This window comes from Manacus candei, unplaced genomic scaffold (assembly GCF_025592945.1).
Source record: "Manacus candei isolate 608988 ecotype Guabito, Panama unplaced genomic scaffold, ASM2559294v1 h1tg000046l, whole genome shotgun sequence".
In the NCBI taxonomy this organism is placed as follows: domain Eukaryota; kingdom Metazoa; phylum Chordata; class Aves; order Passeriformes; family Pipridae; genus Manacus; species Manacus candei.
Genome location: NW_026138094.1, coordinates 5884745 through 5904620, shown reverse-complemented (window position 1 = coordinate 5904620; position 19876 = coordinate 5884745). Strand labels below are relative to the sequence as shown.

Here is a 19876-nt window from a genome sequence, read left to right as displayed (position 1 = left end):
TTCTGTCTCTTTTTGTTTGGCCTTTATGTTTGTCAAGTCTGATAGTTGTCAGTGACGTAAGGTTGCATTTCATGTGGTACAGCTGCCAGTGTAAATATTTTTATTTCTCATCTCTTTAATTACTTTTCTTCCAGACATTGATGAATGTGTGGAACAGCCAGAAATTTGTGCCCTGGGCACATGCAGCAACACTCCAGGCAGTTTCAAATGCCTGTGTCCGGAAGGCTTTGTATTGTCTTCCACAGGAAGGCGATGCCAAGGTAGGTTCATTCCTATTTTCTGGCATTTCAAAATTTGTGTGCTGCTTCAGAAAAGCCTTATTAGTGGGCTGTTTCTAATATAGCAAGGAGACTCTGGACTCGAACAGTGTTTTTCATAGGGAAAACATGATAATTCTGTAGCTGGGGCCAGGTTCTGTTCTTGCCCTAACATCTGTTTGTCATTAAACAGAACATTGCAATAAAAAGGGGCAAAGATAATGTTCAGTGCACCAGGTTAAGTGAGGAAATTATGTTGCCCTGCAGTCCTTTCTTGCACCCCTGGAAGAAACGTTGAGGATACTTGGCCTCTGTATAGACAGTAACATGACATAGAAATAGAGCATGAACACAGGCAGGAGCCTAAGGGCAGAATTTCTGTTTACTGGGCTGTCCTTAGCACTTACCATATTCACCATAGCACTTGTTATGTGCTATTCCTCTCCACAAATGTGTGGGTGGAAAAAATTTGGAAACAATGTTGTGAGGACAATAAGCACCCATCTGCTTAGAAAAGTCTGAAGTGTCTTTTGGCTTCCAGATTACTGCACACACTGCTCAGAGCCTAAACATGGGCACTAAGACAGACCAGATGCTAAAAGCTGAGCATCTAGTAAAGAAAAGCCACAGGTTAGTTTATTTTGTGTATAAAGAACAAGCACAACAGATTAGGGAGTGAGTTACTTTAAAGGCTTTGAAAATTATTAAATAGATACAGCATTAAATGTCCTATACACAGTGTGCACAGTGGGAACCACTGATGAGTAAGACCTTTATAAGGACCTCTGTAGTTTTGCTTGGCACAGAACAGTGATGCTTGTTGACACCATAGCGAGTTCTTCACTTCACAGTGGGCTAAATGAAATTGTGGTTTTGGTAAAAATGAAACCAACCTGCAGTAAACATTCATCCAAGTCTCCAAACCACCATGCAGTTTGGCACAGTTACTTCACTGAACTTCAAGAAAGCAGCATGGATGTTTTAGCTGTGCTTATGTAGCTTGCATAAATGAAGTTTCTTCAGTGTGAGGGTGTCATTTTCTTCAGGTAAGGAGAAAAAAATCACAAAAACTCCAAAATCATAAAAAAGAATGTAACCTAGTCTAACACAGACCACTGTTTCACATATAATGTCAGAGGAAAACGCACACTTGTGTGTGAACTTCAGGTGGGCTTCTCTCCATCCCCTGAAGCAGACTGGTTCTTTTCAAGTATCTCAGACCAAACAAAGTTTTGTTTCAAACTTCCCATTACCTCGGACTTTAGAAAAACCTGGACATTGCCCACCACTGATGCTGCACCAGAAAACTGGATGAGCAGCTGCTTCCATAACTGCCCTGTTGCTGTCCCCCTGCCAGTGCAGGCAGCTGCCAGCTCTCTGCCTGCTGAATGCTTGTGGTCTGTGATCTCAGCTCAGCTCCAGGATCCTGGTTACCCAGCTTCAGGGCGCACGATACAGTGCTACTGAGACAGTTTGCTTTGTTTGTACCTCCAGGAGGAATGAGGAAGGGAAGCACCATTGCAAATTGCCTCTCATTTTAACACTACACAGTATTGTCATTGCAAGTTAATTAAAATGTCTTGATTCAAGTGATTCTTACTAATAATAGAATATAAATAAATTGAGGCAATATTCATTTTTTACAAAGAGGAATGAGGATAAGAGGAGAGTACAGCTCTTCCATTTCTGCTGGACAAAAGAGAAAAACCCTTCCTTTTCCATGACTAAGTAGGACACTCTACCCCATAACTTTCCTTTACTGAGGTAGGAAGCTTCCCTCCTTCTTCAGGTCTTCCACAGTCAGAGACAATAATGATCCCTGTTTATAGACTTAGATGGAAGTTGGGTGTTTTGGTGGGGGTTTTTCAGGTAATTTTGCAATTAACACTTCTAAGTGAAAATTGTGCCAAATCAGCCTAACTGCTCATAACAAGTTTTTTTCTCTGTGCAGATCTGAGAGTAAGTTACTGCTTTACCAAGTTTGAAGATGGAAAATGTTCTGTGCCGAAGTCCCGAAACCACTCCAAACAAGAGTGTTGCTGTGCCTTAAAGGGGCAGGGATGGGGAGATCCCTGTGAGCTCTGCCCAGAGGAAGCAGATGGTGAGTTATTGACCATACTGTCATAAAAGCTCTCAGAACTGAAAAGAGATTGGGATGCTTATAAGAAGGACTTTTGAAAAATAATTCCCCAGAGGTGTTTAACCTTAACAATTATTCTTGCTCTCTGTAAAGTAGATGCCATTGCAGTCTCAAAAACATGTTCCTTGGATAGTCAGTTCTCGAGTATGTTCCTTGTTTGCTTGTAGATTTGTTACTGTGTTGGGGGGCTGACTATTTTGCTGGGGAGGTGTCACATGTGGAAAGCTGAAAGCAGTGAGTAGGCCCTTGGTAGGCTGTGAGTGGCAATACCTGCAAGACACAAATGGAATTCATCTAATTGTAAATAGGTACAGAAAGAGGTTCTACAAACATGAAATCTAATTAAAAAAAAAATCAATGCAAACAGTTAAATTAGATCCACGTCTGATTTTTGTTATTAAAAAATGTAAATGTGCAAACTTATCAATGTGAATGACTTGCAAAAATAGCAGAGAATGACAAAACGCAGGCCTTGAGGAAGGAAAACCTCCCTGGACTGTTGCTAAAGAAAGAGTTTACTTTGTTAGTATCCTTTATAAGACTGAGTAAGTCAGCATCAAGCAAGTCAACAGGCCTCTGTACCATCCTGGTGCAATTTGCTGAATGGACCTTAATTCCTGCTGACAAATGCGGTTTAACAGCACTACTGGTTTCAGCAATACATGATGGCAGTTCATTTCATTAATAAGTCATGGAGATGTTTTGCAGACAATCCTCACAGAAGCCAAGGATAGAAAAGAGAATTAGATGTGCCAGTTGCAATATTCCTAGGCCTGTTGCCTGTGCATGTTTCATTCTGCTGACGTGGATCATACGAACTGAAGGTGGTTGGAAAAGCACAATATATGTCACAGCATTTTCTTGAAGCGTCAGCACATACATTTTTCAATATATTTTGCACAGTCCAAACTCTTCTCAAAGGATCAAGGCCCTTTTCAAAAAGACACAGCTTTAAGATAGCTGAGTCTGGATTAAATTGTGTCTTCAGAAAATGTAGGAAATCTTTCATTCACAACAGAAAAGAATGCAGTCAGTACTGTGGATACTTCTACAATAGAAATACTGCATTACTTTGCTCCTTAATGAATTAAGATAATGCTAATTATTCACAGAATTTTGCAAATATGCACACAGGAGATCAGATGAAATGTAAAATGACCATATAGTTTTTGGATGAATATAAAATTAGAAGTTTATATATTTACACACTTTATTTCTGGACCTGAGCGTGAGGAGGATGAACTGGTAGCAGTGGTTACATGTGCAGCTCATGAGTGATGCTGATTGCCAAGATAGAATTTAACATATGGTTTGATTTTTTTACAGAGGCATTCAGACAGATTTGTCCATTTGGAATTGGCATCCTTGTTGGACCTGGGGATGCAAGACTGGGTGAGTACCTGAACCTCGCAATGCTGTAGTTCCATCAACCATTTTCTACCCATAAGTCATTCTCCCTTTCAACTGAGAATAACACCTTTGCAACAGTTTCCAAAAGCCATGAATTGTGGAAACTTCTGTACTACTTTTTTTTTTCTCAATTTTTCCTACCAGTTTCAAATTCAAGCTTGAATATCTCATATCTCAGAAATCAAACTTCTTTTAGAGCTAGGAAACCTATGTAGGATCTAGAGGATGGATCATGTAGCCCACTTGTCTTTTCTTGTACAATATATGTAGCCTGTTTACAGTAAATGGTTTTAATCCTCCAGAAGTGCAAACCACAGTTTCCCAGATCCCTTCAGTACATTCTGTTCTCTCCCAAGACAAACAGCACTTCAGCCTTACTGGCAAAAGTTTGCATTTAAGGAGCGCTGGATGACTACTGCTTTTCATATCTGCTGCTCTGCCTATAGCCCCAGTCAGAGAGGTTTATATCTGACATTTAGGATCAGTTTCTTTTCTGTGTTGTGAAAGCTGGCCTGCAAAACAAATTCTGTGCCTTCATCCTAAGATATCAGAATTCAAATATTAGTATTTTTTTGTGATCTCAGGAATATTTCTTGCCAGAACAACACTTGTTCTTTGAGAGAAGTTTAAAAGCACATGAAGTCAGTTGCACTTACTGTGTTGTTTATATTTCTGGTTAAGATGTGGATGAGTGCCTTGATCCAGATAACTGTAAATTTGGGCAGTGTATCAACACAGATGGGTCTTTCCGCTGTGAGTGTCCGTATGGTTACATCCTACAGGGAGCAGAATGTGTGGGTAAGTAGAGCTGTTTCATCTTCCATTTTAAAGGTTTTCCTGAATTGCTAAGTATGGCATTAAGGAGCAGTGAGGTTGTTTTACTCTAATGTTGTGGAGTCTCCGTCCCTGCTGGTGCTTAACACCTGCCAGGGCAGGCCCTGAGCAATCTGCTCCAAGTTGGTCCTGCTCTGGCTGAGTGTTTGGCCCAGATAACCACTAGCAATCCCAAATTATGCTGGGAGTCCATGATTCTAATCCAGTAACTTAAGCGAATTCTTGGAATTTTTATTTTTCTGCTTGTACATCAACAACATAGATTTTATACCTTTTTGGTTGACTAAAACCGCTTATTCTTGTCTTGATCTAACTGCTTGCAGATACTGATGAATGTGCTGTTGGAAACCCATGTGGAAATGGAACCTGCAGGAATGTGGTGGGAGGTTTTGAATGCACCTGTGTTGAGGGCTTTGAACCTGGGCCGATGATGACCTGTGAAGGTGAGACTCCTGTCTGTTAAGGGCTGTTGTTGTGTGCTGAAACAGGTCCCTAATTTTGAAAACAATTGAGGAGAGTAAAGCAGCTTTAAAACTAAAATATGGACATTGGGAACAATGCATCTTTATCTGAACCAGAAAAATGGACTCCTCCTTCCTCTATCCACTGTGAACTGGAGTATGTTCTTCTAACTGGAGGTTGGGTGGAACAGGCTTTTGTGTGGTGTCTGCTCAGGGGCTGCCCACAGAGGAGCATGTTGGGGTGCAGTCCCTCCAGAACAGTTCCTGGAAGGGCTGTGTACTGTGTGTGTGGGTTTTGCCTTCCTCCTTGAGTGAAGAGACTCCCTATGGGTGATGAAAATAGGAAATGGGCTGCCTGAGTTTGTTAGGGAAGAAACGGGGAACAAAACAGAAAATACAAATACAGTACCAGACAATGACCATGGTACCCCTAGGCTGAATATTTTCCATAGTGCTTTGGTGTCTCATTTCAAAAATTAAAATTTGTAAATGTACAAAGAAAAGAGAAGTAAGGAAGATCAGAGTTATAGAAGGGACAGTCAGAAAATAAGTTAGAATTTTTCAGTGTGGAAAATGTGGTTGAAGAGATATATGATTTAAATTTATGAAGCCACAAGTGGTAAAGGTACCAAAAATAGAGGGAACATGTTAGACAAACCAAAGCAAACATTTTTATATGCATGGTACGTACTTAAGCTGTGGAACTCTTTGCTGCAGAATATTAGTGAGGCCACAAGTATAAATTGACCTAGAAAGAAATTATACAAATTTGTGTGGGAATCCATCAGTGGAAATTAAGCTTGATAGTTTGGTTGTGGCATTTGGCTGTGGAAGTCCTCAAACTGAGAGGCTGTATCAGGGGAAAGATCTCTGTGTACATGGTATGAGGTTTTTTAATATTCATCTCCTCCTGTTAAAACCAGAGAGAGGAGAATGTCCTAGGACATTCTGACACTCTCTTCTGACTTGACACAGCTGTTCTTAAATTATCTGCCACAATCTATTTCTTTGCGAGCCCATGCAAAAGAATGCTTCTATTTTTGCATCAAATTGCATTAGTTTTATATACAGTTAGAGCTTCATTCACTTCCCTGTGGAATGTTGGGTGAAAGCTCAAATTGCAGAGGAGGAGTTAGCAGAGTGCATAAACATCACTATATAGCAGTACTTACTCAAGTAGTCCAGACCATATGTAAATGCACTTCAAAATAATGTTTCTAGTAAGGATACTATTTTATGGAATTTAGTTTATGAAGAAGCTGAATTAGTGAATGTAGAATTTAAAAAATAACCAATCATAAAAGCTGAACCTAGATGTGGAAAAGATGCAGTTTTAACTGAGCCAGTATTTTGGCAACATGGGTCTGGAAATTATTTCCATTGGCTGCTTGCTGTTGAACATATTGAAACTTCAGGTAGCTGTGCAAACATCCTGGCGTGTCTGGTGCCTGCTTCATACAGAAATCCATGAGTAGAACCGTGGATCCCCAGCTATTAAAATTTAGCTCTCAATAAACTGGGATCTGTGGTATTGCCTGTACTTAAAACCTGTGCACTCAAGTCTGCTGAGTTTTACACGAGTGTTTCACTTTCCCCATGGTCTTTGTCGCTCCAAATCCAGACGTCAACGAGTGCATCCAGAACCCTCTGCTCTGCGCCTTCCGCTGCGTGAACACTTTTGGATCCTACGAATGCAAGTGCCCCGGGGGGTACGTCCTGCGAGAGGACCGGAGAATGTGCAGAGGTAAAGCTCCTACCAGACTCTCACAGTTATGAGAGAATGATTTCAAGTTCCTGCAGGGGCAGGGCTCTGACTCACTGCACTATTGGGCCAGGGTTTTAATCCCAGGAAGTAACTGAGTCAGAAAGAATTTGGGATGAAATTCTATGGTTTGCATTATACACTTGATTGTATTAGTCCTGTCCTGCCAGTAAACTTACACATCTGCCTAAGTGAGGTCATATCAGATGATGTGGTTTTGTCTTGCACTAAAAATGGGCATTTGGGAGAAATCAATTTGCTCAAGGCTCGTGTATTTTATGGTTAGTTTAGAACAATAAATGTATGTATAGGGTTTGATTACAATTGAGATTCCAAAGTCAGAATTTACTATTGTGAATTTCCAAGATCATCCCTCTGTATAATGAAGTCTAAACCTTGTGTTTTAGATCAGAATGAGTGTGAAGAAGGAATTCATGACTGTGACTCAAAACAGATGGAGTGCAAAAACCTAATTGGTACCTATATGTGTATCTGTGGGCCTGGTTATCAGCGCAGACCAGATGGGGAAGGCTGTATAGGTAAGTGACACTGAAGTGTTGAAACTCCTGAAACACGCAATTCCTCAGCAAAGCTAAAAGTTTTGGATTTAACAAAGTGTTAAGGAACTCAGGGGAAGGATTTCTCAACTACCTGTGTAATGGATCTACTGGTGCTGTACACATTTCGCTTTGCTGTTCAGGTGTGCACATGTGTGGGCAGAAAGTAGAAAATCTGGATGTGGGTGTCTTTACAATCAATTTATACTGCTACTGCTGCATAGCTCTGAGGGAAGAAAGCAGAGGTTTGGATCCATTGCTGTAGGCTTGTTTAGCTCTGTTAGCACAAATGAGAGTAGATCTGAATTGTTTTTAAACCGTGAATGGCATTCAGAAGTGCCGCTGTAACTGTGAAAAATTGTGAAAACCAGTGAGGAATATATTGCAGAGAAAATGTAGTAACAACATATATAGTATTGTGAGCTAGGTGGTCATCTTTCCTCTGAAAATTGAATAAAAGAGACTTTTGAAATAAAAGAAAAAGAAGAAAAATGGAGGTTTAACCAGGCAGAATGCACAGCTCAAGAATTCTATAAAACCTCTCTAACCTGCATTATTCCAGTAATTGACTTGATTTTTGTCATGTAATTTCAAAAAATAGATGAGAATGAATGTCAGACCAAACCTGGGCTCTGTGAGAACGGCCGTTGTGTGAACACAGTGGGCAGTTACAGGTGTGAGTGCAATGAGGGATTCACCGTCAGCGATGCCCAGGACGAGTGCCTTGGTAAGTCCCACATTAACACCCCAGTGAACTGTCACTTGGAGAGCAGCAACTGGGGTTGAAATTAAACTTAGAAACGTACAATGAGAAAACAAACTGTTGAATTGACATGCCTTTGGGAAGGGGCCTTTGTATGTAGGGGCCCTCTTGCAAGTTCTTCCTTCCCATCCTCACCATATTCCTGCTTCAGTCAGTACGGTTGGGGTGACTTGCTATGAAAACTGACTGTTCCGTGGTTTCAGTCAGCCAGCCAGCTCTGACATTTCTCAGGTCCTGATTTTCAGCCAGTCCTTTTTCTCTGGGTTCAAACAGAAACATACATTTTTATAAGCATATTGTAATTTCTTCTCTTCCAACTTTTGCTAAATTTCCTGTCTTTGTTTCCCTTAGATATCACGCTCTCTTTCTCACTGCTGATAGTCTTTCACTCTCAATTCTACAGTCTCAGGGTGAAGTATGCCCTTTCTGTTATATTTCTGACTAAATTCCCAGTATCTCATGACCCTCTGGAGGTCGTCACCATTAGGATTCTCTGTGATGCACCATTTGTCTTCCAGACAACAGGGAAGGCTACTGCTTCATTGAAGTCTTACAAAGTATGTGTCAAATCGGATCAAGCAACAGGAACTCTGTCACCAAGTCTGAATGCTGCTGTGATGGAGGCCGAGGCTGGGGGCAAAACTGTGAGGTCTGTCCCTTCCCAGGCACCGTGGCCTTTAAGAAGCTTTGCCCTCATGGCCGAGGATACACGTCTAACGGAGCAGGTACTGACTTTTCTATTAAATGCTCTCTTAGACAGTGCCAAATTAAGTGATAAATTATAAAGTATGTGAACAATGGGAGGTCCTAAATGTTTTGGATATCAGCTGAAATTTTCTGAGAGTTTTTGTGTTGAGAAACTCCAGTCCTTTGGGAGGAGAGTGCATGGCCAAAGTCTCTGGATGATGAGGCATCCATCCCATCTTGGCAGAGACTTACTTTGCATGCTGGTTGATTGACAGGCACTCAAATGGGAATTTGCACTCTCACATTTGGATGTGTTGCAGGTACACCTTAAGAACTATTTGTGTTCATGAAAGCAAAGTGATTTTGATTTGTGGAGGCTAATAAATTATGAATTCCAGTTGTTTGCTTCCAATTACAGCTTGTTCATTGCATTTGGAAGCTAGATTCCATGTTTTTCCACTTAATATTTCTCTATAATCTGTGCAGTATTTTATTATTTTATGTACAGTGTGGGTTTCTTTACGTCAGGTCACAAGAATCTGTTGGAGCTGTATAAAATCAGTTGTTGTTCCACTGAGAACTAACCCTCCTTTAATTGCAGATATTGATGAGTGCAAGGTTATTCACGATGTTTGCCGCAACGGGGAATGCATCAATGAGAGGGGATCTTACCGTTGTCACTGCAACCTTGGCTATACTACAGATATAACTGGCACTCTCTGCATAGGTAGGTTTTTCACCATGGTGTTTGTATATGAAGTTTATTTCCAAGAGATGACTGGAAGAGGGAAATAGAAAGATTTTGAAAAATGAGAAAATAAGATGTCATTTGTTGAAGTGCTTTGGGGATTTTGGTTTCCTTCTGATCTCTTCTGAATGTTTTGAAAAACATCATCACATATCTTGGTTACCAGCACTGAGGTATCTGGTTTTGCTTCTCCTAGATCTGAATGAATGTAATGAGTCTCCAAAACCTTGCAATTTCATCTGCAAAAACACAGAGGGGAGCTACCAGTGTTCCTGTCCTAAAGGATACATTCTGCAAGAAGATGGGAGAAGCTGCAAAGGTAAAAATCAAGAACAGAATTAACTGCAGAAACTGTGTTTCACAGGCAAAAATGAATGCAAGGACATTTAAATGATGCAAATCTGTCTCCTTGATTCATGTGAATATTTCTACTGAAAACAGTGTAAGTGGTCTGCATAGGATAGAGCTGGTGTTTCAGTTAGCTCTTTGGTAATCTGGATGAACAGTAGATCCACAGGTATTTCTGCAGGATGATGGCAGCTATCTTAAAAGATTTTGTAGCCAATAGTGTATATATATGATTGTTCTTATTTTGGTAAGCATGTTGGTTTAAGCCATATTATTCAGTGATAAATGAATCATAATGGATGCAAAGATGAGTTTGGCTTGCAGTGCATTGGGCTCACCGTCAACAGAATTTTTACCTACTGCTTCTGCAGTGTGCTGGATAAGGCACAGCAGTGCAGGAGAGATTTTGAAATGTTCATTAGAACTCCATATATTTATGTATCTTGGTAACAAAGATCTGACTGAATCCACACAAGTTAGAGCAGCAATTCTTAACTTGGCATGGAGACCAACAGTGAAATTTGCTGTTAGTGTTTCCATATTTCTTTTGGAGTAATAGTGTGCTTCAGTGCAAGGCCACTTTCCAGTCTGCCAGATCTTCTCATGAAGGTGGTGACTTACATAATAAATGTCTGCTCAGTCAATAAATGGTAACAAGAACTTTCAGACAGATGAGAGTGGTGTCTAAATCAGCATTGGCATGGACACTGGTGTAGCTCCAAAGTCCCATTCATTACATGTGAGGCTTCATGAGAGAAGAACTAGAAGCCAGCACAGAAAGTGAAATGCAGTTTCAAAAGGCTTTATTTGCTATGTCATTTATTTGTAATCACTTCTTTCTGAGTCCAGGGAATGTAAGTGAAAGATGTTCTCTTGTTTTTTTTTCAGATCTTGATGAATGTGCAACAAAGCAGCACAACTGCCAGTTCCTTTGTGTCAACACCATTGGGGGGTTCACTTGCAAATGTCCTCCTGGATTCACTCAGCACCATACAGCCTGCATTGGTAGGTGATGGGGGAAGGTAGACAGGTTTGGGATTTATTACTGACCCTTATTCCAGAAGCAAACTAGCAAGGAGGTAAAATCACCTTCCTGAGAAACCAAATGGAAAAACAGGCCAGGTTCTGATCCCAGTCCCCCCAGAGCAGAAGATGCAAAGAGGCCCTCCCTCCTACCTTTCCTTGCTTTCATAATTTATGTCTTTGACATTTTGCCCTTGCAAGAACCAGACAGTATAAACACCAATTTGTAATTCTTGCCTTACCCTTTCTTATCCATTGAGCCAAAAAATAGTTCTATTTCTGTTCTTGTAGCTTGTTGAGATCACTTCAAGGCTTCTGGAAACAATAACCGTGAAATACACATTTCTGCAGTTGTCTTTTAAACACATATCCACTGGGTCTGTGGAAATGTTAAACGAAACTGCTTCCTGTGAAACATACTCTCCTGCCACCACCCGTTCATCCTTAGCAGGGCTGAATGATCACCTTCACAGCAACAACTACAAACTAACACTGAGGCTTTGGTTTCCTCCAGATAACAATGAATGTGCCACTGAAATCAATCTTTGTGGGCCGAAGGGCATCTGCCAGAACACACCAGGAAGTTTTGTTTGTGAGTGTCAACGTGGCTTCTCACTCGATCAAACTGGGCAGAGCTGTGAAGGTGGGTACAACACAGGCCTTCTCTTGCTTCCTTCATCTCTCAGCCATACTGTCATCCCAGGAAGGACCTGTGGAGGAAGCATGTGTAGATTGAAGGGGGGGTGTGTATGGAAATTTAGCAACAAGGCAGTATTTCCATGGGCCAGGGTAGATGGATATATTGCAGGATGCTAAAGAGCTGGACAGATATTTTCTGAGGAGATGTCAATTTAGCCTGGAATGTTTCAATTTAAGTGTTGTAAGTTCAGTGAACTTTTGTTGAATCCTTCATGGATTTCTGAGGGACTTGCCAAGGACAGGAAGTCTTGCATCTCCAAGGCAACCTGCTAAAGAGAGAGTTCAAGGGCTGTAGGCTTATTCCTCTGGGTCCCTAGAGCCTTCTCCTGGGATAGAGTTTGGTTTGTTTTGAAAAGAGATATCCTGGGATTCCTGGGTTGGATGCCTGGGTAAAAGCAAGGGTCTGTCTGCTGAGGAGTTGGGACCCCTAGGAAAGCACTGGGGGGGTAACCATATACAAATGTGTTCCTGCTGTCTGCTCCATAGCAGAATGCAAAAACTCTGAAAACTGTGGGTGAATGTGAGCTTTCTGTGGTTTTCAGCCCTATGTTTCTTGCTGTGGAGCCACAAATCCAAACCGAAATATACCCATATATATGATATATGAATATATATAATTATTTGTAACATACTTTTCAAATACAGCATAATTTGAGCTTCTCTTCCAAAACTCAGAGTGTATCTCACTCTTTTAGATGTTGATGAATGTGATGGAAACCACCGGTGTCAGCATGGCTGCCAGAATATAATTGGAGGATACAGGTGTAGCTGCCCACAAGGATATCTCCAGCATTACCAGTGGAACCAGTGTGTTGGCAAGTCACTTTTGTAAAGTCATACATTAAAATGCATGTTACCTGTGTTAGCAGAAAGAAGTGAAGGGCAATGGTGCAGTTTGCCTTTTTTTTTTCCTGATCACAGTTTGCTAAGTTCAGCAGTTTCATTCCAAGCGTGCCCTCCTATGAAAGGCAAAGTAGATGTGAAGCACCCAGTAACCTCTGCCCTGGTTTGACAAGTATTTAAGCACAAATTCTCCTTGAGGGTGCTAGAAATTGTATTGGCTTTGGGGGAACTTGTGTTACCCGAATATTTTGTGGTCTAAACAAAGGAATTCTTGCTCAGCCATGCAACAGTCTCTGCTTAGACACAGGTCCTGTCCAAGAGTGGATGGTGGATTGAACCCAGCAGACTCAGAACTACAAGTTTGGATTGTTAAATTGTAAAATTCAACTTCTGGCCCAAAGCATCTAAAATTTTATTAAAATCGCACTTGATCTGTGCTTTTGCCATTCTTACAACACCTACAGGAAGGCTGCTGTGTTTAAGCCCTTTGTACAGAATTAACAATTTGTCATATTTGAGCAAAGCTGCTGCTGTCTGTCTAAAGATGCTTCCTTGCAGCTTTGTGATACAATTTACGAGTGCTTACAAGACAATTCTGTTTAAAATGAACAAATGTTAGTGCTCTTTAGTTATGTTAATTACTAAATGCACTGGTGCATTAAAATGCCTTTCTAAACTATTCTTCCCTATCTAAACTTTGTTTCTATCCCAAGTCTCTGAGCCCTCCTAGGTGGGGCTGCATGTGCAGAGCATTGATGCTGGTTTTCACTTGAGCGGTCAGAACTGGGTCCTGTGCAGCAGTCATGGGAAGAGCCTCTATGTCAGCAGTGTAGTGTGTAGCATATTCAAACAAGAGAAACAGGAGTGATTTTTCCTCCAGTGACAGCTGCGTGCAGTTTTCATCACACTTAATGTGAGCTGGTCTTTTGTGAATACCCAGAGATGTGCTTGATGACCTCTTTGAGAACAAAGGGCTTTATAACTCTGGTTTTCTTTGCTCTCAGAAACATAAAAATGCCTTTGCTTATTATCACTGTGGTGCTCCAAGGAGGTCTCTGCTGTTGATTATTCTTACCAAACCTCCTGACAGTTTTTGCGGTCCTTGCTGTGACGTTTGCTTGCTTGTGCTCCAGCACTCCATGCCTGTAACATACAGAGAACAAGGAGAGAGCACAAACATATGGGGGTTTTGAATGTTCATTAAATTAGCAGAGTTTGGGGTTAAATCAGAGTTTAATCTGCAGGAGGATAAAAAAAAACAACACCCAACCAGCACTGTCACGTCTGGCTGCTGAGGACACTGTGGAATCTGAAAAAGTGCAGCACTGAGTTTTGCGAAACATCTTGGCTGTTTCCAAGTCTTCCTGGGTGAAATCATTTAACTCAGTGTATTTCCAAACCAGGTGTACACTGTTATTCCAGCTTTTGAGCTCATTGACTACTGTTTAGATTTACACAGGGAATACCAGTTTCAAAATGCACAAGCGCTGGTATTTCCCCCACTGAAAGAAAGGCTTCAGCCTTGGCACCGAAAATACTGGTCACCAGAAACTTCTCCAGGGAAAATGACTCTGAGAGCCACAAGTGAGACAAGACTAAGCCAGCACTTCCACCTTCTTGGACATGGATGGGGCAATCCAGGCAGAAACCCAGAGGGTTGGTTTCCTCTGTCCTCATGGCATCTCTCAGAGCACAGGAGAGCAAGGCTGCTACCTGACAGCACAGCTTGCACAGAGCCTGAGGGTCCCAGAACTGGTGTTTTTCACTTTTCTTCATATTTTTTCTTGCATTTATGACATAATTGCTTTTAGGTGTGACAAATACTGAAACATCACTCTGAGTTAATGGCAAACCCCTGCAGGCTTCGGGAACACAGAATTCAGCCTCAGGTTTTATACCTTGTGTTCTCCACATGTTCACATTGTAATGTTTGTATCTGTATATGCTTAAGATGCTTATCTAGATCTCCTGGGTGTACCACAGGGGAAGAATCTCCATGTAATAGGTTTTTCCGTGACAATTCCTTCATATTCCTTGGCAATCCCAACTCTGCAAACAGTTTCTGTCTTTTTTAGCTTATTTAATGAAGTGTTCAGGGACTTTTGATGTTGCTGCAACACATTTAGATAATCACTGAAGAATGCTTTGGTTCCTCCCATGTCTTGTGTTGTCTGTGACTGCATTCCCTGCCCAGGCAATTCCATAGTGCACCATGCTGTAAATCAGGCTGCAAGAAGCAAAGTCACTGCTTTTAAACAGAGAACAAACAGGCACATTTTTTGGAAAAAAACAATAATGCTCTGACTTAGTAGTTATTCTCCTGTAACCTGGATGCTGAGGTCAGAGATGCTGCTCTGTACTTTCCAGATGGCATTTCTTGTGTGCACACACATGCAATGGACATATGCATTAATCACAGAACACGGGGAGCAACAGCAGTCAGAACTTTTTTAAGCAATTTGCCACATCAGACAAAAAAAATCAGACCAGCTACATTTCAAAAAGCAACCATTTACAGTAAATAAGCCTGAACTGACCTTGAACTCCTACAGTGCCACATTTGGGAAGTTTGGAAAAGGGCTGGCTCAGAATGTGGCAATCTGTTGTACCTACAGCTGTGTTTATTTTTACTTTCCTACTTGCTCCTGTACCTTACCTGTACCTAATATTTAAATGTGAGTGTGGAGGAAGGAATTTTCAATGCCTGGAAAAGGTGTCAGAGCTTGATTCCTTACTCTTTCTCCTTTAATGTCGAATAGCATTTTGAACAGGAGATTATTGGACCAGATTGTTGGCTGTACAAAGTTTTATTCTTTTCAGTTGTTTCTGGAACAAAAAAAAAACTACCTCCTCTGTTTCTCTGCTCTCCAGAGCATGAGCTGACGTGGCACAAAACATCTTCTGTAGAGTAGCCCAAATATTGCTGTGTTGTATGGTTGTAGTCATCTCCTAGCGACCGCTGCCCCAGCCGAGGGTGAGGCCAAGCCCTGCTCTGTTTCTGTCCATCCCATGTGGCAGCACCTTTAGCAGCAGCCAAGCACGACCTGGCAGAAGGGGTAGGCTGGGCCACACCTGAGAGTGAAAGTTAATGTGGTCTGTTCTGCTTCTTTTCCAGATGAAAACGAGTGTCTCAGTGCACACATTTGTGGAGGAGCATCTTGCCACAATACTTTGGGAAGCTATAAATGTATGTGCCCTACCGGATTTCAGTATGAGCAGTTTAGTGGAGGTTGCCAAGATATCAATGAATGCGGTTCTGCACAAGCCCCATGCAGTTATGGGTGTTCAAACACTGAAGGTGGCTATGTCTGTGGATGTCCACCTGGTTACTTCAGAATAGGACAAGGGTAAGGGATTCTCATTTTAAACTAACAGATACCAAGGGGATGTAGTTCACTCCTTTCTTTGTAGTGTGGAGCAGCAGAACCAGGGGAATTGTCAGCAATTAAAGAGGGATAGGACTGGGGAGGTGCTCAAGAGCTGGAGGCACCTGCTGATTTTGGAGATGAGGAGGAGGGTGGGAAGGGAGGGTTTTAATGCTTATTGAAATTTGGTTAGGGCTACCAGGTTCAATCATATATTTTAAGCTACTGCTTTCACCTCTCCTGCACACCCCAGCAGCCTGCCAAGTCCTCTGAGCTTGCCACTTGGGAGCTCACACCCCTCGCTGTGATTTGTGGTGTATCACTTGTCTCCTTAAAAAAAAACTCAACAAAACAAACATTAATAATAACACCCCCTGCCAACTGCAAAGAGAAATGATATTATACAAGTGGTTTCACCCGCTGGTTGGAATAACAATTCTGTATGCTCTTATGTTCTTGTATGTTTCATATTCTTCTGTGTTTCAAATGAATATTTTTTTAATAAATGTCTGCTTTATTGAGAAAACCAATTTTCACTTGCCCCAGTGGGAGTGCTAGGGTAGTGCAACCTATAGGAGCGAGAAACCCAAATGGAAAGCAGAAAGATCATGGCTTAAATTTTAGAAGAGACTAAAACCTTTGGGATGCATTATGAAAGACCTCACTTTTCCGATTTTAAAGAAGTTTCTGAAAATTGGTCTCTTTAAATGTGTTCCAGGCTGGATAACAGAAATTACTAATAACAACTCAGAGCTTAAGGCTGTGTTTTTAAAACCATTAAATATTGGCAGGTCTCTCTTGGGCAAAGCCTCGTGGAGCCAGATTCTTGAAATCAGAGGTGGCTGTGTTGTGTTTCAGTGACAATTTTGTCTGTTGATTTCAGCAGAAGTTTTTCCTAGGAAATAAATGCAACATAATTGCTTTATTATTTGTACTCACAGTCCCCCAAATTCGGCTCTTGATAAGATCTGTGTCTTGCTGGAATTAATTTTGAATTTCTTCCGTCCTCAGACACTGTGTTTCCGGAGTGGGGCTAGGCAGAGGTCAAGGACAAGAACTTTCACTCAGTGGAGAAGTAGATGACAACTCCCTCTCTCCAGAAGCTTGTTATGAATGTAAAATCAACGGCTATCCCAAGAGAGGAAGGAAGCGCAGAAGCACTAATGAAACAGCAAGTGAAGCAGAGGTAACTGGCCTTTTTTGGAGGGGGGAAAGGGTTTGTGGTTGTCTTGTGAAGGCTGGACTCAGAAGGAGGTGTGCCAAGAGACAATACCTCGGGAAAAATCTACACCCCCAAAAAAACAGACCAAAGCTGGTTTGGCATGTCAGGTAGTCTGTGTGTGGGCTTTCTGGAGCTTTTCACTGTCATTAGGCAAGGCCCTGTACCCAATATCTATGTCACATCACAGACTGGAATAGGTGCCCACCCAGCTGTGTAGAGAGCAGTCCACTCACCAGCAAGGGCAGGCTCTGGGGTCAGGGGCAGCGAGTGTGTAAAACCATTGTGTGACCTTGTGGCCAGAAAGGCAGGACATGCTGGTCAGGGTGGATGTGGACCCTGCCAAGCAGTGCTGTCTTGTGTGTCTGGGGCTGGAGCCCTCTCCAAAACAAACACAGAGCTCTGGACACACACACTCGCCTGGAGGGAGTCCAGGGCTGCAGCCCTTCCTGGGTCTTGTCCAGACCCTTGCTCTCAGTCACCCAGGTGGCCATCCTGGGGCCAAGACTACCAGCCTAAAATATAACCAGGAGACGCTGAACACTCTGGTAAAATGTTGTCACACTATCACTACTCTGAGGTAAGTACCACCTGGACTCTCTGCTCATGTGTAGGTGCCAAAGAACTTGCTTTTCCATGTACAAATGCAGGGAATTCGGGAGCCTGTTCACTGTTTCCATTCCATGCTCAGTGCGTGGTGCTCTGCTAACGCAGGAAGGCAGGAGACTGGTTTTGCCTAAAAAGTGTGAACATTAGATTTTGGGCAGAGTGGGATCATAAACTGTATTTCTTCAGTGTGTTTTACTACTCTCTGTGATTAGTGCTGGATTTGTCTCAAGGGTGATGTAGAGCTTCCCTTGCTTTCCAAATGAAAACATTACAGCTGATGTGCTGTCTGAAATGTTACCACCCAGTCGGAGGTGAAGGGTGAGGCTGCTTTTCCAGCGCTCTGGTGCACCTGCAGGCTGCCCTGCCTCCACACCTAAACCAAGAGAATCTTGCAAAGCATAAAACCCTCTCCTAAATGCTGTGCCTCCCTCACAGATCCTGCTGTCCTTTACACGTTGTTGTTCTGGTCAGCCTGTGGCTGCCCTGGCAGAGGGGAGGAGTGTGCCTTGGCTGCTCTCTTTGTAGGAGGTCGGTCACGGGCTCCAAGCACAGACAGGCTTTGTTTGTCTGGCAGCAGGACCCACGCGCAGAAACTTCCAGGGCATGTCTCAGGCTCCCGTTACCCACACAGGGTGCAAACACTCCACTTCATCCTGAGGAGTCCTGAGCCCACAACAGTGGATTTGACAGATGATGTAACAGAACCTCTCTTTTAAGATCATTTAATTAATAGTGAAAGAGCTGGGCAAGAAATACACACACAGAGGCACATGTGAAACGCTCTCTGACAAAGCCAACTAACGTCCTTTGTTCTTGTGCAGGATCAGCAGGAGCTGCAGCCGCCAATCAGTCTCGCCAGCTGGGATATTGAAAAAGCAGCAGTCTTCTCCATCAACATCTCGGATCTCAGTAACAAAGATCGCATCCTGGAACTGCTTCCTGCCCTCACAACACTGACAAACCATAACCGATATTTAATTGACTCCGGAAATGAAGATGGTTTCTTTAGAATCAATAAGAAGGACGGGATAAGTTACCTTCATTTCACAAAGAAGAAGCCAGTGCCTGGAAACTATTCATTACAAATCAGTAGTATTCCACTCTATAAAAAGAAGGAACTTAACCAGCTTGAAGCGAAACATGACAAAGACTACCTCAGTGGTGAGCTGGGAGATAACCTGAAAATGAAAATTCAGATATTGCTTCATTAATTCATCCACCAAAGACCAAATAATTAAACCAAAGATAGATAGGTAGGACTGAATATTCCTCCCAATCAGATTCTCCATATCATAGGTACAATCTTACATGAGTACATTTGTATGAAGGAGCACTATTATATTTTTACATAAACAAGGTACAGGATGAATACCCTAGCTCAACACTACCACTTTCTCAGGCTTTTACGTGTAGCTGAGCTACCTTGATATGTTGAATCTTGAAAACTGGGACTTTTATCATTGGAAGTTGGCCACTGATGCTGAAGACACGTCATCATTTCAGCAGAGGTACAAGAATGTGCTTTCAACTGATGGACAGCTCTATTTTTGTAATTCTTAAACTTCGCTTCTCCAACTACAACTTACTAGGTCAGCCATTTATGATATCCATTTGGTGCTAGTAAATTTTCAACCTAGATTTATAAATGCACTGTAATATTTACACAACTTAGAAGCCAAAATTGCCATTATTCAGTCTAAATACTTCAATCAACCAAAGTTAGCTCAGTAGTTTATCTCAGTTATGCCTATAATACATTACATGTAAATTAAGTGTGTGTATACTGTAATCATGCTATTTTTATCAATGAAGCATTTGTAAACTAGATTAATAATACCCTTAATGTGAGGGTTTGTAATGGTGCTTATAAGACCAACTACTTGTTAACTGTATACACAAACCTGATGATAAAGTTTCTGTGACTTGCCAAAATGCACTGAGGTCAGTAGGGACCATTAAACATTCTCAAAAGTCAGATGACAATCAGTGCCATCCTACACCATGACATATTGTAACATGTCAAGAGTACCCATAGTCATTCATATCAACAAGGGTTCAATGTCATAAATGTCACAATAAAACAGTTTTTTTTTTTAGTTTATTCTGTGGCCTTGTGTTCTTGCTAAAAGTGTGATAAACTGCATTCCTATG

General features: G+C 41.8%; 1 protein-coding gene across 2 annotated transcripts in view; it reads left to right on the top strand.

The window, feature by feature from the left end:
* The window catches only part of FBN1 (fibrillin 1), a 146613-nt gene extending 126792 nt beyond the window's left edge, over positions 1–19821 (top strand). Inside the window, exons 50-66 of one of the 2 annotated variants that reach the window (XM_051796554.1) lie at positions 135–260; positions 2209–2358; positions 3724–3789; positions 4489–4605; positions 4965–5084; positions 6724–6846; positions 7272–7403; positions 8023–8148; positions 8703–8909; positions 9473–9598; positions 9816–9938; positions 10856–10972; positions 11505–11633; positions 12385–12504; positions 15648–15879; positions 16909–17083; positions 18547–19821. In XM_051796554.1, the coding sequence (XP_051652514.1) occupies positions 135–260; positions 2209–2358; positions 3724–3789; positions 4489–4605; positions 4965–5084; positions 6724–6846; positions 7272–7403; positions 8023–8148; positions 8703–8909; positions 9473–9598; positions 9816–9938; positions 10856–10972; positions 11505–11633; positions 12385–12504; positions 15648–15879; positions 16909–17083; positions 18547–18936 (2579 nt within the window). In that variant the 3' untranslated portion in view covers positions 18937–19821. Of the gene's footprint in view, positions 1–134; positions 261–2208; positions 2359–3723; positions 3790–4488; positions 4606–4964; positions 5085–6723; positions 6847–7271; positions 7404–8022; positions 8149–8702; positions 8910–9472; positions 9599–9815; positions 9939–10855; positions 10973–11504; positions 11634–12384; positions 12821–15647; positions 15880–16908; positions 17084–18546 lie in introns of those variants that run through there. The other variant, XM_051796553.1, reaches the window with a different exon arrangement.
* The last annotated feature ends 55 nt before the right edge of the window (positions 19822–19876 follow it).